Source organism: Humulus lupulus, chromosome 1, assembly GCF_963169125.1.
Source record: "Humulus lupulus chromosome 1, drHumLupu1.1, whole genome shotgun sequence".
NCBI classification, from domain to species: Eukaryota; Viridiplantae; Streptophyta; class Magnoliopsida; order Rosales; family Cannabaceae; genus Humulus; species Humulus lupulus.
Window position 1 is genome coordinate 68,053,072 of NC_084793.1, and position 23,432 is coordinate 68,076,503.

At 39.1% G+C, this 23,432-nt stretch overlaps 1 protein-coding gene across 1 annotated transcript; it reads right to left on the bottom strand.

The window, feature by feature from the left end:
- Positions 1-21,878: 21,878 nt before the first annotated feature.
- Positions 21,879-23,076, bottom strand: LOC133795280 (uncharacterized). Its single transcript, XM_062232757.1, has 2 exons — positions 22,969-23,076; positions 21,879-22,888 (listed from the first exon to the last, which is right to left on the bottom strand). Exons 1-2 carry the CDS (start codon positions 23,032-23,034, stop codon positions 22,277-22,279), a joined length of 678 nt encoding a protein of 225 aa, XP_062088741.1. The 5' UTR covers positions 23,035-23,076; the 3' UTR covers positions 21,879-22,276.
- Positions 23,077-23,432: the final 356 nt, after the last annotated feature.

Sequence of the window (23,432 nt, forward strand, 5' to 3'; positions counted from 1 at the left end):
CGTCCTCCCTTGATCACTTCTGAAATAACAATCTCAAGTATAAAGCTGGCTACCTGGCCCACCAGAAACTCTCCTCTAGTTCTGGTCAGATCCTTTAACTAACATGTTGCATAAGCAATCCTTTTCCCCATCACTGAGGTGTCATAACCACCCACTAACTGATTCTGATCTGCAAGAAGACTCAGAACTCTTCCACAAAGTACATATAATATCCTGCCTACCGAGGCATTCCTTGACCTTGGAAAATCTCTGCAAGAAATACATCACAATACCATCATCCAAGACAATCACAAATCCCATTCAAATAATCCTTTGAATGCTCTGTCCATCTAATTCATCAAGACAACTTAACATTAATTACCCTCTCAAACATAACTCAGCACTCCCAATGCTCATATCTGATATAATAGTCTTCTGTTTAGCCTTCTCCCTAATCTCCAACTGATACTAACCAGATCAAAGATCAACCTTGGAGAACGCCATCTTACTCAATAACTGAGTCCTTTAATTCTTACAACTTTGCTGAGCCATTTAATACAGTGCCCTAGATCTGGTTCCATTTCTGGCACCAATCCAATCACCAATTATCTTTTTATAAAAGTAATCCTGGCAATTCACCTGGAAATACATCTAGAAACTCACAGACTAATCCAGCCTGTCCTGATCCCATTGGCACAATCTAAGTGGTATCCACCACACTAGCTAAGAGTTCTATGCATCCCTCTGCAATAAAACTCTAGCTCTCAATACAGATGTCATAAGCATACAAAATCCATACACATTGCCAACTATCACAAGGCTTCCCACTCTCATGCCCAAGAGTTACTATCCTTTCCTTGCAATTTAACATTGCCCCACACTTACTTAACCAATCCATATCCTGGATCACACTGAAGCCATTATCAACACCACCTATGAGTCCTTTTCTATCATAATCTAACTTATCTTTTAAATCACCAATAGAGTATCGCATTCCCATCACAACATAACCATGTGATCTGCATAGCATCCCTATGCCCCTCAAGAAGCATCAAACAAAGAAACAGCATGGCACCAAAACCAATCAACATAATACAAAAAAATCATAATTAGAAAGCTGACCTGCCATCCCTGAGGTACTAGTCTCAGTCTCTGACTGCATCGGAACGAACAATCGAGCTGGAGTCGAGCTGTCCACCCCCTTTTTCTCATCCTTTCTTAGCCTTGGGCAATCCTTCTTACGATGCCCAAACATTTTACATAAGAAACATGCCCTTGCTCAACATTCTCCCAGATGACACCTCTTGCACCGATTGCATATTGGATAAGTCTTCCAGCTTTCATTCTTACTTGCTCCAAATAATGGTGATGTCACTGCCTGAGCTCCGTGCTCTCTGGAACTCTTCTTCTCATTTCTTATGCTCTCAATAGCAAGAGCCTTCCCTACCACCTGAGCGTAGGTGGAGGTTTCATGCACTGGGGCAACTCTAATGCCCTGAGCTATTTTGGAATTCAACCCATGAATAAATCTTTCCTTTCGAGCTACATCTGTGGATACCATGTCAAAAGAAAACTTGGCCAACCCATCAAATCTGTTAACATACTCGGTTACTATTGCATTTCCCTGAACGAGATTCAAAAACTCATTCATCTTAGCAGCCTTGGCTGCATCACAGTAATATTTTTCATTGAACAACTGTCTAAACTCCTTCACGTCCATCACAGTTGTGTCTCGTGTCTGGGATACTACTTCCCACCATGTCCAGGCATCATCCCGCAATACATATGTAGCACAGATCACCCTATCGGGACCCGCCAGCCCCATACTATCAAGAATGGAACTGATCATGCCCATCCATTGGTCAGCTCTGAATGGATCTAGACCTCCCTCGAAGACTGGAGGGTAATACTCCTGAAATCTTCCACAGAGAAATTCCCACATGCTCTCAACCCTAGGCTGAGCCAAAGCTGGTGCCACTCCTGGCAAAACAAAGGAAAGGTGTTTCCCGATAGGTTCCGCTATTGCTTCAAACACCTAATCTCTTCCTCATGCCTCTGCAATCTTGATTGCAAATCTATAAACATTTGTTGAAAATTCAGAGCAGATGAAGAACTAAAACCCTGGCTGTAACTCCCAGCCTTTGCATAACCACCACCAGGCCTCATTAGCTGCAGTCAATAACTTGACCCATTAATCATGATGAGCATATCAAGAGCATTCCCCACGGGAACAATCTTACCACACCACATTCACAAATCACTACAGTGCTAAAAAAACATGCCCATGGCATTCATACATCAATCATAATCCCTGCTCTTCCAACATTCACCTCATGCTTCCAACTCCAGGATGAAAATATCACATTTATCTAATCACGAAGCAGGTAATCATATGATCACACTCATATATATATATATTCACGGAGCATGTAATCATATAATCAAGAGCCAAGCTCTATCAGAATCGCATGCTCCCTAATACAATATGCAGGTAAAGCATTTACACTCTATTTAAGCAGTTAAGCACATAACTACAAAAATAGTTACCATTCCCTGAGTGAAGCTATCTTTAGTGACGAGTGTACATGCCCAACTTGTCTTCAGGAACCCTTAACCTTGGCTTGCTCTGATACCAAGTTGTAACTCCCTAAACTCCAGGGACCGTTACGGTGTGCATTTTAAACAGTGCTAAACTCGCTAATCGAGTCATTTGGCCATAATCGTGTAACTAAGTATGATTAGCGGTTTTGGGTTAAAAAATTTGGTTAAGATATAAATTTTCACTTAAACGTTTAAAGTATACATTGGGATCCCAAAAATAATAATTTAGAGGTTTATTACAAGAAAATATTTACAACCAGCCGATCTAAGCGGCAAAACAGGGTTTAACCCTAGTTCCTCTTTCAACCCTGAGCCGTGGTGGTCGAGCAACCGCATATGTACACCTCGTCACCTAAGCTCTCCAACTCAAGGATGGTCCAGCTTTCTTTTTCCTTTACCTTCACCACATAGCACCCGTGAGCCGAAGCCCGGCAAGAAAACTCAATATGCTCATGATCAGTAATATCATGTTATCAAATCATAAGGTGCATGCCTAGCAATAATAGCCTTAATCACGCATGCAAATAAGTTCAAATAATGATGGGGTATTCAGGATAAGAAATCTTACCCTCCTGAGTGGATGACTATCAAGCCAATCCTAATCAGATAAGTGATTTAACACTGGTGGTTCTGATAACCATGTTGGGCTTATCGTCCTAAATAGAAGAGTGACAGTTGTAAGAGTCACTAAGGTGGGTTCCATTCCCTTTACAAATAAGTGATCACGTCACTAGCTTAAACATAATAAGTGACTGATAAACCAGTCACTAACATGGGATCTGCCCCCTTAGTCCTATGACTTATAAGCAAGTCACTATTATGGGATCTGCACCCTCAGCCATGTGACTACACGGTCACCTGGGCCTTCTGGCCCCGGCTCTGAGTAAATAGTCATAGACTAGACGAGCACTTTTAGTTTTCATCAAACTTAGGGTCGGTCCGGCATTAATTCTCATAATGAGTCATTCAATGCAGATGTCGATTAGTTCTAATCTTTTATCGGCTTTACGTTCATGACGTTTATGCCGCTCCTGACTCTTAGGTTAGGTCAGTAACACAAGACCAGTGCTCATTACCGTTGTTGAACTTGACTAGTAAGTCACAGCTTCACAAACGGATGTAACACCATTGTCGATTCTGACTAGTTAGTCAGTGCCACGCACAAGTAAGCAATGCTACCAGGCATATATCATATGTCAAATATCTGAATATAAGGCATTTAGCATGCTTACTTAATAATTGCTAGCATAATTAGGATCATGCACAAACACAGAGACTCAAGCTCTGATCAATCTCATATTTAACATTCATGGCATGCCCTAACCACATGTTTCTCGTACATCACATGCATCACATTTAGACACTCAACATGCCTCAATAATAACCATGTGTGTCATATATATATATAGGGTGCAATTCTCTTACCTTTGGTCCAATCATAGGTTACCAATAAACGAGCCACAAGCCCGATCCTGATTCCCAGCCCCTAGTGATAACCTAGTCACAACATAATATAAAACCTCATCAAAATGAGTAAATAAATACTTCCAAACCCAAACATAGCTTCCGGGACGTCGAATCCTACTCAACTGGGTAAGAATCGATCCTAGGCCCTTAGAGTTAAGTTCCCATGACTAAAAACCCATTTTGGCCATTTTTCCCCTTTTGAGCCACGGCCCCAAACATTAGAGTTGTAGACCCACTCAAGTCAGGCCCAAAAATCTTCTCTGACAGCATTAGAGCCGTAACTCTCCCCAATGGAGCCGCATCTCAAATAGCCCAGCGGCCCCAAACCACCAGCTTCTTTAAGCTTGAGCCGCGACGCCCAAGAACAGAGTCGCGGCTCAACCTCGAACCCAGCCAGAAAACCTCAATTTCTTCATTTAAAATCCTTCCAAAAACCTACCCAAACAAATCCAAATCCCAAAATCAAAGTTCTCAAACATCCCCATGATCCAAAACCAACAAAACCCAAGCCTCAATCAAATCAAAAACTCATCAAAACACAAAATCCAATTCAAGCTTAAAAACTTTAAAAACTCAGAAGTTAAAACTTGGATTACCTCCGATTGAGTTGTTTCCCAACTAAATCCTCCAGCTAATAAGCTTCTAATCTTCCCTAGAATCTCTATGCCTCGATCCTTGCCTGAATCCGAGTCCTAAAACTCAAGTTTCCTTTGAAAATGTGATCGGGTGTCAAAAATGGAACTTTGAAGGAGAGAGAACGTTCTGAACGTTCTTTTTATTTCTTAACAGGTTACTTCAAGCTTAAGTAGCCTCAAACAAATCCTAATGCTCAGGGTCCAGAAAACGTCCCCAGGGGAAAAATAGTCAAAACCTCCAGAATTTCCCCCTGATCTTACTAACTCTCAATTTATCATCAAATACTTATTCCCATTATCTAATAACCCGGTAATGCTAAAAACCCCTTGACTCACTCCGAGTCAAGCATAAATCCCGTTGTGACTTTCCCACTATCTTACCTCCTAGGATCGTCTTGTGCTAAGTAACCCTAGCATAACCAAATAATATTGAAGCACCACACACATATCACATATATGCCCGAAATGGCCAAAATTTAAAAATCACCTAATTAATCAAAAATGGGTTCATATGCATATTTAATACATCTAAACATGCATATAATCATTTAATAACATAATAAATCAATTATGGCCTTCATGGCCTCCTAATCAAGGTCCTAAACCTTATTAGGAATTTTGGGGCATTACAATAATCATGATCACACATCATAAGCATAATCTTTGTGATCATGACATCACTATTGTCCAAGTCACATCTTGAGGTAACCAGTAAGAGTATAAAATTAGAAAGACCTCCCCTGTGAGGTAAACAGGATCCTAGGTCCTTGAATATCCTCGGCCCGTCCGCCCTATGTGTTACGTCATATCCTTAGTAATTCCTTTGTTGTGTCGCGTTCAACACGCTAGCAACCCTTTGCTTTTTCATACAATATACAAACACATGAAATCCATTTCACATCAAAACAAAGGAAACACATGTTCCATCATACTCATCGTAACATCTCAAGATAGAATTTCGTATTTCATATTACATGTTCCATCATCATACATAGCACATCATTTTCCTTATGACAAACCAATCTTACCATTTCATAGCATAAACATAGAAATTCTATCTAACTTTCTTACCTCAGGTCCAAGCGAAGCAAAAATGAGAAAAACTTCACGACGAGCCTATAATCCTAATCAAACGTTGTCTCTAAGAATCACATGTCAATACTTATTCCCAACACATATACCCCACATGTGCATTTTTAAAACATTAATTCACCAATATGCTCACAAATTATAAAAAAAACAGCAAGCATTATTTTACCAAATCATGTTTAAAACATCGCCTAGCATGTTTCTACCACTCATACACCCTAAGAAAGAAAATTCTAACATCATCTAGATAATTAAATCATTACCATGTTTTCAAGATCAAACATACATAAAACATGCTACAAGGAAACCCTAGGCCAAAACCTATAGCATACTTTCATTCCTTATTGTTTCCAAAACCCAAGCAATTCCTAGCATGCTCCTAAGATCACAATTGATCACAAGATAGGAAGAGGATTAAAACTAAACATGCAAAGAGATAAGAAGTCTTAACATGTTCCTATTTTCAAAACAATGAATATATATACAACAATATTTGTACCATGCATAAGAACCCTTGGTCGCCAAAACATAAGCACAACACATATATAATCCTAGCATGCATTAATCTATTAATACATCATAACCACATACTAATTTCATAAGCATATTCATCAAATTTATGGATTCAACAACAAGAGTCCAAATCATGTTCCATGCCGAAAACACACAGAATCCTTTAGCAAGTTTCAACATTCAAACCCATCATGCTTTCTTGTAAAAAAAATAACCATTCACTCCAACAAGAGACGTGACTATCCAAATTCAACATAAACATCATGATCCCATAATGTGCATTCGATAAAACAACAAACAATCAAGAGGAGAAAATAATAATAAAACTAAGCTTATACTCTTGTTGGTCGAAACCACCATAACATCACTCATCATGATCAACATGTTTTCATATCTCAATATCATATCTCTTTCACAACATCATCATTCATTACCCCAAAAAAATAGAAAGAAAATATAATTCATGACCATTACCAAACCAACACATAAGGGGAAAATCCATTTTCTCTCTTGATTGTGTAATCAATAATAAACTAGCAAAAGGAACCTTGACACCTATACGGATTTTTGAACACCATTCAACAAAAGAAAGAAAAACGACAAAATACTCTTAGATTCAAGAAGAAGAAGATTCGTAACCAAGGATTCAAAACACCAATACATGAGCACATACCTAGGGGTTTCGAAACCCTACTCTTCTTCTCCTTATCCTTCTTTCTTTCTTCCTTTCTCTCTCTAGCTCTCACGCACTCTCTCCCTCTCTCTCCTACTAGCCGACGGCACCAAGCACAAGCCCCTTTTCTTTCTTCCCTTTTTATCTAACCTAGGAAATAACTAGTCCTAATGGGAAATTGGTAAGTTTCCTTTTTCTTTTTCTAATTTTCATTTATTTTTTTAATTTATTTTCTTAATTAGAGGAAAATAAAGAGTACATAAAAGATGACAACTCTTTTTCCTATTTTAGCTATAATCATCCAATCAAAATTTCTATTTAATTACCAAATAAAATAGGAAAATAAAACATTCTTTTCCCAATCTACCTCACACACCCATCTCCTCTCTTTTCTCTTATTTTTTAATTCTTTTAATTAAATAAAATAAATCAAATGAAATAAAATAATGTGTAGGAAATCTATTGCATGCTCACCATGCAACCATGCGCATGCACACACCCAAGTGCTAAGGTGCATCACTACCTACCATGCACCTTGGTGCATTCAACCAAAAACCATTTTCCTATTAATTAAATTAATTAATAAATAAAACAACTAACAATTAAATTCCCACAATTCCTACCAAACAATTCAAACAATAAAAAAATAATTTCTTACACTTAACAATTATAAAAAAAAAAAAAAAAAACACAAAATGAATAAATATATATATAAAAAAAAAAAATTGGTGCGCTACATACTTATACTTGGATTGCTATAATGTTGTCGATGTCTATGTGATTGATGCTAAGGCTATAACAAAAAGGGTGTCACAAAAGTTGACCAAAAAGGTGTCATGAATGTTTTATGAATATTTTTATGAGTGTAAGGAAGTTAGCTAGATTTATGTTTTATGTCTGAATGGACTCTAGTTATGATGTATGGAATTGTTTGTGTTTGCTTAACCTAGTGTTACAGCATTATAAAGGCAAACGTGCCTGAGATTCTGGACAATAGGGGTGCCAGGTAAATCATGGACAATAGAGGTGCCATGGAAGTGACCAAAATGAGAGTCACATGCGATCATTGGACAATAGGGGAGTCATGATCTTATATTATATGCTTATGACTACATTGCCTATAATCTTATGTTCATGATTATGGTTCGTTGATGCATGATTATGCTTATGTTGCAAATAATCTCATGTTTATGCTTATGACTTATGTTGATAATGGTTGCTATAAAAAAGGCATGTTAAGAATTTATGAGATACGTCACTTATGCCTATATGTTGTGTTTGTACTTCCTTATTGGGTTTTTAGCTCACCCCCCTTACTTTCCCCCTTGCATGCAAACACTAGTTAGACTTATTTGGCACGCATGATGAACTGAGTCAGTTTTCCATAAATATGTATGTATGTTGTGGGGAGCCATTGAACGAGGGAACGATCCGGAATGTCATAGTGCCTTGGAGGCTTTCCTTATGTTAATTTATCAATGTGGTGTATTTATTTATTTTAAGACTGTATCAAATTCTCTTTTGTTTTTGAACATTGGATCCAACTCTGCATTGTTTTCAATAAGGACCTACTAAGGTTTCAATCTACTATGAAATGTTTAAGTTATTATTAAAACTAGTATTTTAATAAAGACAGACAATTAAGGGCATTATACACATGAAATGTGTTTACTAAATATCCCGTAAAATCCCTTGGAAACCTAGAGTTACTCGTGGATGAACTACAATAATGTAAATTGACTTTAATAAAACTAATAACCCCTAAGCTCCCTATAAATAAGGTTGTGGACTCATTTGTATAGGGATCTGAACTTTGGTATATGCAAAAATGCTGCCAAAATACCTAGAGAATTTAAATATTGCAAGTTCTTAATGCTTAATACAATTGACCTGTGTACTAAGATTAATTAATAGTCCGAACTATGTAAAAATTTGTCTTTCATTGTCTTAAGCTCATTCAATCTCTCAGAATTGACAAAAAATCTTATCAACAATTACAATCTAAATTCATGTAGTGGTAAAAAAAAATTATTTTACATTGAAAGAATTACTATGACATTGTTGTAAGTATTTAGTAGTTAATATATATATATTTGCGGCGAAAGTATTTAAATTATATTAAAAGATGTCTTAAAATACAAATTTTAAAATAATTTTATACGGCAAAAGCCATTGACGTCATCATTTGGTATAACAGTAGATATCATGACAACATATCATTGGTTCAAAGTAATTAAATTATATTTATTATTAAAAAAACTAATAAAAAATAAAATAATAAATAGCATCTAGAATTGCATGGTTCGACCTAAGCATACCAATTTTTGTTAGTATCTCATTGTTACAATTTAATAAAGTTTATGTAACAGAAGAAGTAATTTTTCAAACCTTGTCTTTAAGCTCAAGTATTACATTTTCTTTTCCACTAGAGCCAGAAAAATAACAAGCATAAGAAAATGAGGTCTTGATTGATATTGTTATTTGTTTTTTATATTTTTAAGGCTGTATTTAGAAAAATGATGAAATAAATAAGTTTTTATTGTTAGGTTTTAAAAAACTAAAGGTGTTTGACTAATGATTTCTATAAATAATTTAAATATATATTATCAAAACCTTGAATAAAAATTAACAAATAGAGTATATTACAAAATTTTGTCAAAAAATAATAAGAAATAAATTAAATAAAGAGGTAAGAGATGGAAAGTAATACGAAAGAAAATAATGAAAAAAAATATATTTATAGAAAGTAATGTGGAAACTAATGCTATGAAAAAAAATGAGAATCAAGAAAATAATATGATTATAAATAAAATGATGCCAAAAAATAAAATAATATTAACAAAAAAATTGTTTTTAAAAACACAAAAAAAAAGCACTTAATTTATTTTTACAATTTTTCTAATTTTATAACTTGTTATCTAAAAACAATGTCAAAAGAGTGAAACACTCTTATTTTTTTTCGAGGTTTTTTTATCATAATGATGTGTTTTTTTTAGTAATTTGTTATCTTTATACTCATTATTTTTTTCTTCTAGAATTATAACTTTGTTTTTCAAAATTACTGTCTTCAGAACTTTTTTTATTATTATTTTTTTACGATATGGCTGTGGAAAGTTGATGTTACCGAAAATGTTATTAATGTTCATTTTTTCTAGTAAAGAGTTGGTGTTTACCAATTTATTTATTTATTTATTTATTTTTTAAGTTTTGCAAAGAAACTTGCTCAACTAAAATTGATAGTTTATCAACATCTACTAAAAACATTGCTATGTAAGGAATAACATCAACTAGACAAAAATAACATCAACCAATGTGGGTTAATGAACGACAGACATGTCGTTCAATTATCTTAAACCTTCATCTAGTTGTAAAACCTAATTTCAACATCATGTTTTCTTAATTTTCATGAAAGAAACATTTTCCACACGAATTCTTAAATGGATTTCGTCAATTTTTTTAATGAAACTTTAATTTTAAAAAATATATTTGAAAAACAAAGAAATTTTTTGCCTAGTTGCCAATCTTTATTCTGACTAAACCTTCGACAAATACATCCAAACACTTGACTTTCACTCCAAATACAATCTAAATTGTAAAATTGAAAAACAAAATTAAAATAGTAAAAATGAAAAGAAAAAAAAACTTATGTACAATAGAAAAGATAAACTTATGTACACTAGATGCTATTAATGTACATATTTGCCTTTTGTGTGTTTTATTGTGTTGTTATTTTGGTCTTAATTTTACTATCAAAATCTTTACTAATGGAGTTTGTGGCTTTCGTGATGGTAATTCCCTGTTTGAACTTTATTGATATGGAAATGGACAAACATGATATGAATCTCTTGTTATGTGAACGTTCACCAGTTTACGTCAACTTTTACAGATATGGTAGATCGTTGTTTATTTTCTAATAATGAAGCATTTAATCTTATGATTGATTTTAGGTGTTATCTCATTATTGAAGTTGATATGTCATATTGCTATTCGGAAAAGAAGCATTGTTTACTTCACACTCGTTAGATGCTTAATTACTAGTGTCTATTGAACATAGTTGAAGTTTCTATATGAATTTTCTTTTCTTTGAAAATTATAACTGGTTGTTACTGATATTGTTCTCTATGAGCTTGGAGTGAGTTATGTGATATTAATTTTATTAATAAAAATTAGGTATTTTCCATTAAAAAAATAGACAAATAAAAAAGTAGACCGTATATGAGGTAAAATTAAAATCCACCTTACTTTCATGTTACAATTTTATTTTATTTAAAAATTGTTTTTTTTAAGTTTAATTAAAAAATAGACAGCCCGACGTTTTAATTAATTATGCTATTTGTTTAAAACTATGCACAGTATAAGGTAATTTCAAAACCTTTAGAATTGGTGATTTTTTTTTTTAGAATAGTTTAAAATTGGCGATTAGAGATTTGAATTGTGACGTAACTTTATATATTAATGAGTTATTTATATTGAGTGAGTACCAACTAGATAAATAATGAATGGACCCATCTGTTTAGAATGAATGACATTTTTTCTTGTAGTATTTTATTGAATGATTGCTCCCTAAACATCAACAGCATGGAATTCGGATCAAGTTCTACTCAACAAACAACTGTTTGGGCCATCTATCTATACCTATTGGAGAAGTGAAAACACCCCAAACTTATCATTACAAAATTCATAAAATATTAAAAACGATTATTTTGTGCCACTAAAGAAGTGAGATTTTGTGCTCATTGATAATAACTAGTTTTACTTTGTTTTAAATCAATGTAATAATACGACAAGACCAGACTAGACTAGCACAAAAAAACATAGTTATGTGATTGCTTTGAGTTATAACTTAGGCACTTTATTTTATATATATATATATATATTTCCCTTCCAAATTACCTAACAAGCTGAAAGAGTTGAAGTATAATTAACCTAAGAAGACTTGTGTTCTCACAAGCAACCATGAGAAAGAAAGCCAAACGATGGGGTAACTTAGATTGATCATTGATGGTACCATAAATATGAAGCTTTTTTAAAACTTTAAAGCTAAGAAATGTCACATATACATATACTATTATATCTATGTAGTACATTTTTATTTGAAATGAAGTACAAATTCATACTAGCACACCACACCAAAAATCCAGCTAGTAGGATAGGGTGGGGACCTCATTATTTGGATGTCGTGGTGGCGTATCTTGGATTGGCTGGTCAAAAATACTGAAAGTAGTAGTAGGAGTAGCAATAATGTTTATTATTAGTAGTAGATTCAGATTGTGACCTCCAAAGTCTTTGTTTCAAAGATAGTGATTAATGTGTCTCCAGCCACCACCCGACAATAAGGGGCACTTGCCAATGCCATCAATTAAATTGTATTGACCCATCTTTTGTTTGGGCAAATTTGTATGGTCTAACACTTTATTCACACCCACCCATTTATCCAAATAATACCTCGTACAAGGAGGAAACCTCAAAATTAGCAAGATAAATATATAGAGATATTTTAAGGTAGAGGTGTTATTTTTGTCCGATTGAGTTGGAACTTTAATTTCAACACGTGATGAAATTAAATTAATTTTTTTTATATGGCAATGTATATTATAATTATAGCAGATATTTTACTAGTTTTCAAAAAAATTTAAATAATTTACGATATCAAAATAAGGTTTCAAATAGTTAGTTTTACACGCGTATAATAAAAATAGACACACATATAACTAACTGTTTGAATCTTGATTTCAGCACTGTAAATTATTTAGAATTTTTTTTGAAAACTGATGGGATGTCTGCTATAACTATAATATACACTATCATATAAAAAAAAAATTGAATTATAACTTTTTTACGCACTGAAAACAGGGACGCCCTTACAAGTAGGGACACGAGAATTTCTCTATATATATGAAGCGGGGTAGGACCACTTTTTTGGATGCACTAGTGCGACCACTTCTTGTTTTCGGCACGCGGATAAGTTATAACCCCTATTTTTAAATGACAGTGTATATCATAGTTATCTAGAACCTCCCACACGTTTTCAGGAAATTCTGAACAATTTACTGTGTTGAAAACATGGTTCAAAATAACCTATTTCACACGCGTATATAAAAAAAATAAGCATATGTGCAAAAAGTTATTTGAACCATGTTTTCGGCACAATAAATTATGTAGAATTTTCTAAAAATTTGAGGGAAGTTCTAAATAACTATAATATACACTGTCATACAAAAAAATTAAGATTATAACTTATTCATGTACCGAAAATAAGAAAAAATCACTTGATGCATCTATCAAAGTGGTCCTACCATAGCCTTTTCTTATATATATATATATATATATATATGAGAAGATTGAATTTATCTTATGTATTACACACTCTATTTTTTTAAAATATCATTTTAGTCGTGCGTTTTTTAATACATACCTAATTTCATCTTTAAATTTAGAAAATTCTAATAAAATTATGAGAAGTTTTGTGGTAGGGTAGTCCTTACTACTCTATCGGTACAACACACTCTCTACATGGGTACGTGGGGACATTTTCACTCCAGTTTTTTTCATGACGGTGTTCATTATAATTATAATGAACCTTATGCAAGTTTTCAAGAAATTTCGAATAATTTACACTGTTGAAACATAGTTCAAACAGCTGCTTTTATACGCGTATAAAAAAAAACACATGCAACAAGTTGTTTGAACTCTATTTTAGGCACTGTAAATTATTCAAAATTTCTTGAAACTTGCAGGAGATTCGCTATAACTACAGTGAGCACCGTCATGAAAAAAAATAGAGTGAAAATGTCCCCACATGCCCAAATAGGAAATGTGTTGTACCAGTGAGGTAAAAAGAACTACCCCACTACAGACACTCCCTAAACTTTTTGTTTTTCTAATATAAAGAGAACCTCATCAAAAGAATAAAGAAGCCAAAGATCAATACAACCTCACAACTCAAGGTCTAAACCCAAACACAGATCAATAGGTCAGGCCACCACACTTCTGCGCATATTCTAGAGAAAGGGCTAACTTAGCAAGGGAGTAAACTAGAGAATTATCCATTATGTTACCATGCACAAATGATGTATCTATAAAATTATTACATATAAAAACTATATCTTCTAAAACTACTCCAAAAGCAGTATGTTCTACCACTTTCTTGTTGATGGCATTGTATATTCTAAGACAATTTGTCTCCATGGTGACTGAGAGGTACCCAACGGCTTGCACAAAAGAAGACCCTGCCGCACAGCCAGAGCTTCAGTGACATGAGGTTCAGGCGCCAATTTGAGAGGGATAGCGGAAGAACCCAACTCCTTACTTTAACCTGTTAGAATTTATGCCCTAAAAGCATGTAAAGACATTTTATTGATTTAGATCAAAGTATAATTTTATTATATTTGAATGTTATAATTATTATTTGAATAATTTATATGAATATCAAAACAATTCCATATTCATTTATGAGGATATGATCTTGCATTAATACGAGAGAATTAAGATCATATACAATAAATAAAATAGTCAGTAACATATTAAAGTATTGAATCTTTAATGAATTGTTACTAGCACGGTTTACTAAGCATACAAGATGCAAGTAGTCTATATTAAAATTAGTGATGTGGATTAGACATATTGGTAAATGTACTGTATATAATTGATATTATATATGACAGGGCCGATATGAATTAACTATATTTATAAACTTGTCGTTTGACATAAAGATTTAATTATTATTGTTATCAGGTAAATTAGCATTTATGACGTGGCAGGTAAATTCTTGATACGTGGCTGACACCTGGAAGCATCTGATAGAGTATCGACCAGGAGACACACCAGAAGCATGACAAGCCTATCTATACCGCGACCAGTCTGGTCGGTGGTTCCACTAGCAGAACGACATTTATGGGAAGATCTTTGTAAATCCCGAAATTATCTCATACAATCTTCCGAGTATCCCACTATTCAGGGGATAATATCTGCAACAAATAATCTGTAACCCTCCTTGAGCCTATAAATAGCAAGAAATAGCTCAAGGTGAAGGGGCTTTTCTTTGGAACGAGAGAAAAAAGGAGAGAAAGATAGAATTTCTGCCAAAACACTTGTATTGCTTTAAGTGAAGTGCTGAAACTCATTGAACCCGAGTTCTCTTATCACACTTCTGATTTCATATCAATATAATTCTAAGTGGACGTAGGTCATTACCAGATCCTGGGGCCGAACCACCATAAATTGCTGTGTTTTCTTCACTTTTGTCATTATATTATTTTCTTTATATTTGTTCATATCATCCATATTTTGACTCCGTGTCAGTTGGCCAAATCGTGGGTCAACATTCTGGTGCTTTCATTGAGAGGACAATTCATTGCTGTTAAGAAAACCGATGGCGAAAGCAGGAAGGAAAACTGGCCAAACTGCCGCCACTGCACCATCGAATCCACCACCTCCTCCTCCACCCGCAAGCATGGCGGAAGATGAGCCGCAACTGGATTTTGAAGAGGAGGAAATGGACGACGCGACGCTGAAGAGCACCCTGGGTGCGTTGCAAGAAGAATTGGCTAGTCTGAGAGCCAATTAAGAGACTGCCGCAGAAGCTATGGCAAGGCAGCAGTAGGAACTTGATCGTCAGCGGGTGGAGTTGAGCGAGAGAAAAGCAGAGGTAGATCGCCGCCAGACCGAGGCCATGGCAGCCCTTGAAGCGGCCTTGCTGTTGGCCAGAAATCAGGCCGCGCCTGCCTCGCAGCCTAACCAACCTGAGAATGGGCCACCTCAGAAGAGTCCCAATCCTAGCCCACCAGTCCATCCTTTGAGTCTGCAAAGGCCCGAGCAGCCTCAAATGCCCCAGGACGACGTCCCACTGGACCCCGAGGCAAATCCACCATCCCAAGCTGCTCGAGGGAATCCCCCGCAGCAAAGGCAGAATAGGGTCGAGCGACAGCCTCGTAGTCCTAGACGCCGCGAGAATGATGGGCCACCCCAAGCGAACAGAGGTCACTACCCTCCTGGTAACAGGAGGGACTCGGAGTTAGGCTCTGCGGTCCGTGGACCCCCACGGCATGATAATGCAAGGGGACATCGCGACCAGCGCAGGCCACCCTCTAACGCTCGAGGTGCTTCTGCCAGAGACGGGAATAGAGGGAACAGCCAATCTTACCACAGCCAATCAAAGTTCAAAGATGGCCACGACTACAACGAGGCTGACTCAGGCAAGGGCAATGCTGATGAAAGGAACGTAAATAGAGGTAAAGGCAGGAGCCAAATACCTCAAGATGACCAACCAAATAGACAAGATGCTGGGGGGCAACCCAGGCAAAATAATGTCTTCAACCGGCTCGGAGGTAGCGAGCAACGGAGAAGAGAAGAAGATCTAAGAGACATACTCAATGATCGTCGGGAGAAGCATGGTGAGAACATTCCCCCAGCAGCAGAGACCGTAGCTATTCCCACTGCGTTGCAAGCCCAGATAGACGCACTAAATCAGGCTGTGCAATAGCTGGTCGGAGGAAGGACCTCTTACATCGACCACGATAGGAGAAAGGGCACTCCATTTATCCAAAGAATAGCCAACGCTGAGACTCCCAGCAAGTTCAAAATGCCTACTCTCCCGAACTTTGATGGATACGGGGATCCCGTCTCGCATGTGAATAAGTTTGAAATCCAGATGGACATTCAGAAAGTGTCCAAAGACGCTCGGTGCAGGATCTTTCCTGCAACACTTTCTGAAGCCGCGCAGGAATGGTTCTTTAAGTTCCCACCGGCAAGCATAGTTTCCTGGGAAATGTTCGTAAGGGAGTTCTACGGACAGTTCTACGCAGGTCGTGTCCACCCGACCGAAGCAAACCAACTGGTCGAGATCCGCCAGCAGGATGGGGAATCACTAAAGGATTACATCCAGCGTTTTATGCGAGCGGCAGCCGGAGCAAAGACAGTTGGAGACGAAGGAAAAATGATGGCTATAACCGCGGGAGTAAGGCGCCGTTCGCCCCTTTGGAAAAGTCTTCGTAAGGACGGAGTTAAAACAACCCAAGAGTTCTTGGATCGAGCTGATCGTTACATAAAGCTCGAGGAAGCCATTGCTGACGATGGGAAACCCTCGAACAAGGGTAAAAAGGCCGTCGAACCTTCCAAAGACGCCAATGGGTCCAAACCTAATGGCAACGACAAAGGCCATAAAAACGGCAACGGTAATGGCAAAAATGGCAGGAAACGGCCATATAACGAGCCCTCCACCTCCGACAATAAACGTGCCAAGGGTAATCGTTATGAACCTAGGTTCACTAACTACACTGCCCTCATCGAGTCTCGAGGAGAGGTTTACCAGGCCACGAGCTCTAGTGTGCCTTACAAGAAACCTGGGCCCATTCGAAAGGACATTTCGAAAAGAGACACCACCAAGTTCTGTCGTTACCATAACGACTACGGACATGACACTAATGAATGCAACCAGTTAAAAGACGAAATCGAGTTCCTTATAAGACAAGGACACTTGAGAAGGTACGTACGGGCCTCGGGAACTTCCCAACGAGAAGCTCCAGGTGGCAACGAGCAGACGTCTACACGACAGCGCTCGCCACCATTACAGCCTGCCCCCGTAGCCGGAACGCTCTTAACCATCTGTGGAGGCCCGCACCTCGCGGGAAATAGCGGAAAGGCCAGAGAACGATATGCTCGAACTCTACGCCATGACCAGGACATCGAGATGATGACTGTGGAGGACCGCGCGCCAAAAAAGGCACGCTCAGAGGGGTACGGTATAACCTTCTCTGAGGACGATGCCCAGCACGTCCGGTTCCCACATTCCGATCCGCTGGTCATGGATGTCCAGATGGCCAATATGATGGTAAAAAGAGTACTGGTCGATACAGGAAGTTCAGTGAACATCCTGTATAAATCAACACTGGAACGCATGAAATTGTCTGTAAAGGACTTGGAGCCCTGCAATCAAACCATATACGGCTTCTCTGGAGAAGGACTCGCACCAACCGGGATGATCAAACTCCCAGTAACAACGGGTACAGCGCCTGCCTCGAGGACGCTACTCACCACTTTTGTAGTGGTCGATTGTCCTTCAGCATATAATGCCGTTATTGGAAAACCCATACTGGTTGAGCTGAGGGCCATCACCTCCATGTGGCATCTATCCATGAAGTTCCCAACAGACGCAGGAGTAGGATGCGTTTTAGGAAACCAAAGGGAGGCCAGAGAATGTTACAACGCCTTAATTACAAAGGCAAAAAGTGGAACGTTGAAGAGCGCCAACCCAGAACGATTGCAGATGACAGAAGACGGTCAAACCCAATCAGGTGGTAAAGTCACCAAATAGGGTGTTGCCCAAAGTGAGGATATAGATTTGGATCCTCGCTTTGGGGATTTTGAAGAAAATATAGGACCCATCGAGGACCTGGAAGAGGTCCAACTCGATGAAAAAGATCCAACCAGAGTCGTGAGGGTTGGGAAGAATTTAGAACCTACCACAAAACAGGCACTGGTAAGATTCTTGCAAGAGAACCAAGAAGTTTTCGCCTGGTCGCATAAAGACATGGTTGGAATAGACCCTGCAGTAATCAGCCATGTCCTAAACATAAACAAAGCCTTTCCACCGGTGCAACAGAAAAGAAGGCTGCTCGATAAAGATAGATCAAAGGCCTTAAAAGAAGAAGTCGAAAGACTTAAAGAAAATGGGTTCATCAGGGTAGCGTTTTATCCGTCATGGGTCTCAAATCCGGTGCTGGTCCCCAAGCCAAGCGGCAAGTGGCGGACCTGTGTGGATTTTACAGACCTCAATAAGGCCTGCCCAAAAGACTGCTTCCCACTCCCGAGGATCGACCAGCTAGTCGATGCAACTGCAGGACATGAGATCCTCTCGTTCATGGATGCATATTCGGGTTACAACCAAATCAGCATGCACCCCCCTGACGAGGATCACACCAGCTTTCGGACCGATACGGGCTTATATTGTTACAGAGTAATGCCCTTCGGACTGAAAAACGCAGGTGCGACTTACCAACGACTGGTAAACCACATGTTCAAAGAGCTAATTGGGATAAGCATGGAGGTATATGTGGATGACATGCTCGTAAAGTCCAAAAGGGCAGAAGGACATGTGAGGGATTTGCAGAAATGCTTTGACGTGCTGAACAGGTATCAGATGAAATTAAACCCCCTCAAATGTTCCTTTGGAGTCGGATCGGGGAAGTTTTTGGGGTTCATAGTAAATTCAAGAGGAATCGAGGCCAACCCCGACAAGATAAAAGCCCTGATCGACATGAAGTCGCCGAAGAAAATCAAGGATGTACAAAGCCTGACCGGAAGGATCGCTACCCTGAGTAGATTCATCTCAAAATCAACTGACAAGTGCGTTCCATTCTTCAATCTACTCAGGGGAAATAAGAAGTTTAAATGGACGGAGGATTGCGAGCAAGCGTTCCAGACCTTAAAGACTCATATGTCGCAACCTCCCATCCTATCAAAACCAATCGAAGGAGAGACTTTGTATATTTATCTGGCGATTACCGAAGTTGCTGCTAGTGCAGTACTAATACGGGAGGAAGAAGGTGTACAGAAAGCTGTTTATTACGTCAGCAAAAGGCTCATCGGTGCAGAATTAAAATATCCTCCGATCGAAAGATTAGCATATTGCCTAATTCTAGCCTCCAGAAAGTTGCGTCCGTACTTCCAAGCTCATCCTATCACGGTTCTGACCGACCAGCCCCTTCGACAAGTACTCCAAAAACCAGAGGCGGCCGGTCGACTGTTAAAATGGGCGGTCGAATTAGGACAGTTCGACGTAACTTATTCACCACGAGCAGCAATAAAAGGGCAAGTCTTGGCCGATTTTATTGCGGAGTTCACCGAACTCCCCAACAACGAGTTGTGCGAACAGCCTGAAGCGTCCATGCCTCAAGACAAGACTCCTTCATGGAAGCTATTCACGGATGGGTCATCTAATGAATCTCACGCTGGAGCGGGAGTGATATTGATAACGCCCGAAGGGCATCGATTTCACTGCGCAATCAGGTTTGACTTCGCAGCGTCAAACAATGAAGCGGAATACGAGGCAATCCTCGCCGGGCTGAGAATGGCTAGGGATATGAATATAAAAGCACTCAATGTTTACAGCGACTCTCAGCTGATCGTGAATCAAGTCCTGGGAGAATATCAAGCGCGAGGATTAAAGATGATGGCTTACCTCAACAAAACGAAAGATTTGCTAGCACAGTTTACAAAGTACACCCTCCAGCAGATTCTGCGAGACCAGAATTCGAATGCAGACGCCTTGGCCAAACTCGCAAGTGCTAAAGATGTTGACGCCTTGAATATAGTCCCAGTAGAGAGATTAAGTGAACCAAGCATTAATGCGGCCGAAGCCAGCATGGAAGTTCGTATGGAAGATACATGGATGGCGCCTTACCTGGAGTACCTGACAAATGGGACATTGCCAGCAGATAGAAACAAAGCCAGAACTCTGCAAAGGCAAGCTGCTAGGTACGTAATGCTCGACGGTGTTATGTACCGAAGAGGATATTCAATGCCACTGCTCAGGTGCATTACATCAGAAAAAGCCAAAGAACTCATGAAAGAGGTGCATGAAGGCTTTTGCGGAGATCACGCTGGGGGGCAGAGTTTGGCGAAAAAAGTTCTCCGACAGGGCTATTTCTGGCCAAAAATGAATGAGGATTCAATGGAGTACGTACGAAGATGTGATAAATGTCAAAGGTTCTCCAAAATCCCACGAGCAGCTCCAAACGAATTAAAGCAGATGCAGAGCCCATGGCCTTTCGCAATATGGGGAATAGACTTAATTGGATCACTACCAACAGGAAAAGGAGGAGTAAAGTACGCAGTTGTGGCAGTCGATTACTTCACAAAATGGGTCGAAGCTGAACCACTCGCAACCATAACGACCAAGAAAGTTCTCGACTTTGTCATCAAGAACATTGTGTGCCGCTATGGTTTGCCCAGAAAGATAGTATCAGACAACGGGACCCAATTTGACAGCGACTTGTTCACCGATTTCTGCGAAAGGCATGGGATAATCAAGAGCTTTTCTTCAGTTGCACACCCCCCAAGCGAATGGGCAAGTCGAAGCTGTAAACAAAACCCTCAAGGACACCCTGAAGAAAAGACTTGAAGAAGCCAAAGGAGCATGGCCAGAACAACTACCTGAAGTCCTCTGGTCGTATAGAACATCTCATCGAATAGCCACAAGACGTACCCCATTTTCCTTAGCTTATGGGTATGAGGCCATGTTACCCGTCGAGATAAATCCCCCCTCACATCGGCGTTTAACGTACGATCAAGACCAAAACAGCCAGCTAATGCTGGAGTCCTTAGACTTAATTGACGAGATAAGAGAAAAATCTCAACTCCGAGTTGCTGCTTATCAGCAAAAAGTCGCCCGGTACTTTAACTCCAAAGTTAAAGAAAGAAGATTCAACGTCGGAGACTTGGTGTTATGACGAGTTTTCTTGAATACCCGCGACCCCACAGCTGGAGTGCTCGGACCTAACTGGGAAGGGCCTTACCAAATTGAAGAAGTCCTTCACCCATGCACCTATAAACTCGCGCGCTTAAACGGAGATCTCGTTCCACGCTATTGGAATGGAGAACACCTGTGCAAGTATTATCAATGAACAGCCCTTCTTAAAGGACTGGCTTGTTTAAATTTTCTTTTACAAGTTTTGCAAAGAGGGTTAGCCACGTTGTATGGATAACTGCTCGTATATGTAAGATTCTATTTCAGAATCGCTCGTAAAGACATGATTAGTCCATTTTTAATACAAAATTATAAGGGACTGTGCTCAGCCAGTCGTTCTTGCCAACCTTTGTGAATTTACATTTGCAAGTATTTGTTCATTACGTGTGTTGTTTTGCTGTATTACAAGTACCATTTTTCCGCACGAACAGGAATGTTCGGACAGGCCATGGTCAAGGCAAGTGACCAAGGACCTAAAGCTCCTCGATCACTTGGGGGGCATATAAGGCACATCGATAGCAAAGCATACTCTCAAGGTATGTAAACACATGAACAAAATGAGTGAAAGCATGCTTCAAGTACTTAGAGTATTTTTTCAAAATATATGTTTTGTTAAATCATGTCCAAGTACTATGCTAAGTTCGGTCATACGGACAAACGTTATAATAAGTAAAAATATTATAGCACTAAAAGTTAAGCTTTTACACCGCAAGCATTGCTGCTTGGATGTAACTGTTCGAACAAAAAGATTTACTGCCCGTGTAGCAAAGTTTAAAAAAAAAAAAAAAAAAAACTATTGTCTTTACATCACGACCCGTGGGTCGCATGTTCAAAAAAGAAAGATAGTTAAATAAATTAAGAAGCATGGGGGGCAGGAGGGTCCTGGGCAACAACCTGATCAGTCACTTCCTCGATGGCTTCTTCTTCCAAACCAACGACGCTTGGGGTTGCAGGAGTCGCAGCTCTTGCCTCCTCATCAGCCAGTTGAGCAGCGCACCGGGCCAACTCCGCAGCTCTGACTTCCTCCGAAAGGTAACTAAAGTCAGCACCCTGATTGTGTTTCCAGAAGTTATAGAAACATCGGAGTGTCGTCCTTTTGTACTTTTCCAGATTCTTGGAGTTGTCAAGCTCCAGCCGCTGCACCTTCCCCTCAAGAGTGGCGATAGTCTCGTCCTTAGACTTAACTACCCCCTCCAGATGCTTGATTTCGCGAAGATGAGTTTTGTTGTACGACCGGTACTCTTCCCTCAGCTTAACCGCTGCGTCTTTTACAGCTTCAACCGCGGACAGTTTGGTTACCGCTGCATCCCTCTCTCGGACCACCGTCTCCAACTCCTTAGCATGTTTGGCCTCAGCAGCCGAAAGTTCCTCGGCCGCCTTCACCTGATGTTTCTCAAGAACTTTAGCCTCAATCTGCTCATAATAGGCCTGGGCTCGGGTACGAGCAGTAATGGCAGAAAGTAAGGCCTGTAAACAAAAGAAAAAGAAGTCAAGACTTATCCCGAGGTCTGAAAAAACAAAGACTCGAGGAATAAGGAGATACTTACGCTGGAGATCTCGTTCAGAGCCCTGTTCAGGATCTGGTCGACTGGTAGCTCTTCAGCTTGGATCATGGCGGTCCCAATACGCTCACCTTTGCCTATGCGTTCAATTCGGTCCTTGGCGGATCGGATGGCACGGCTCACGAGCCTGGCCCAATGGGCCTCTTCGCGAGAAAGCTGCTCCCTAGCAGGCGCAAGTGAAGGGTTGGATCGAGCAGGAGTATTTTGCTGTTCAGAAGGAGCTGGAGGAGGAGTGGGAGTTCGCCTAGTTGGCGCAGGACTTCGCCCAGTTGGTGTACCCTGAGTAAGGTCCTCTGGTCGATTCTTCTTAGCTGAAGGACCTTGACTGGTTTCACCAGTCCGCTGCTTTGACCTTCGTTGAAGTTGAGGGATTTCCTCTTCCTCTTCGGCCTGGTACATGTCAAAAATATTGGGAGTCGACACTTCTGCATGAAAATAAGCACAAGAGG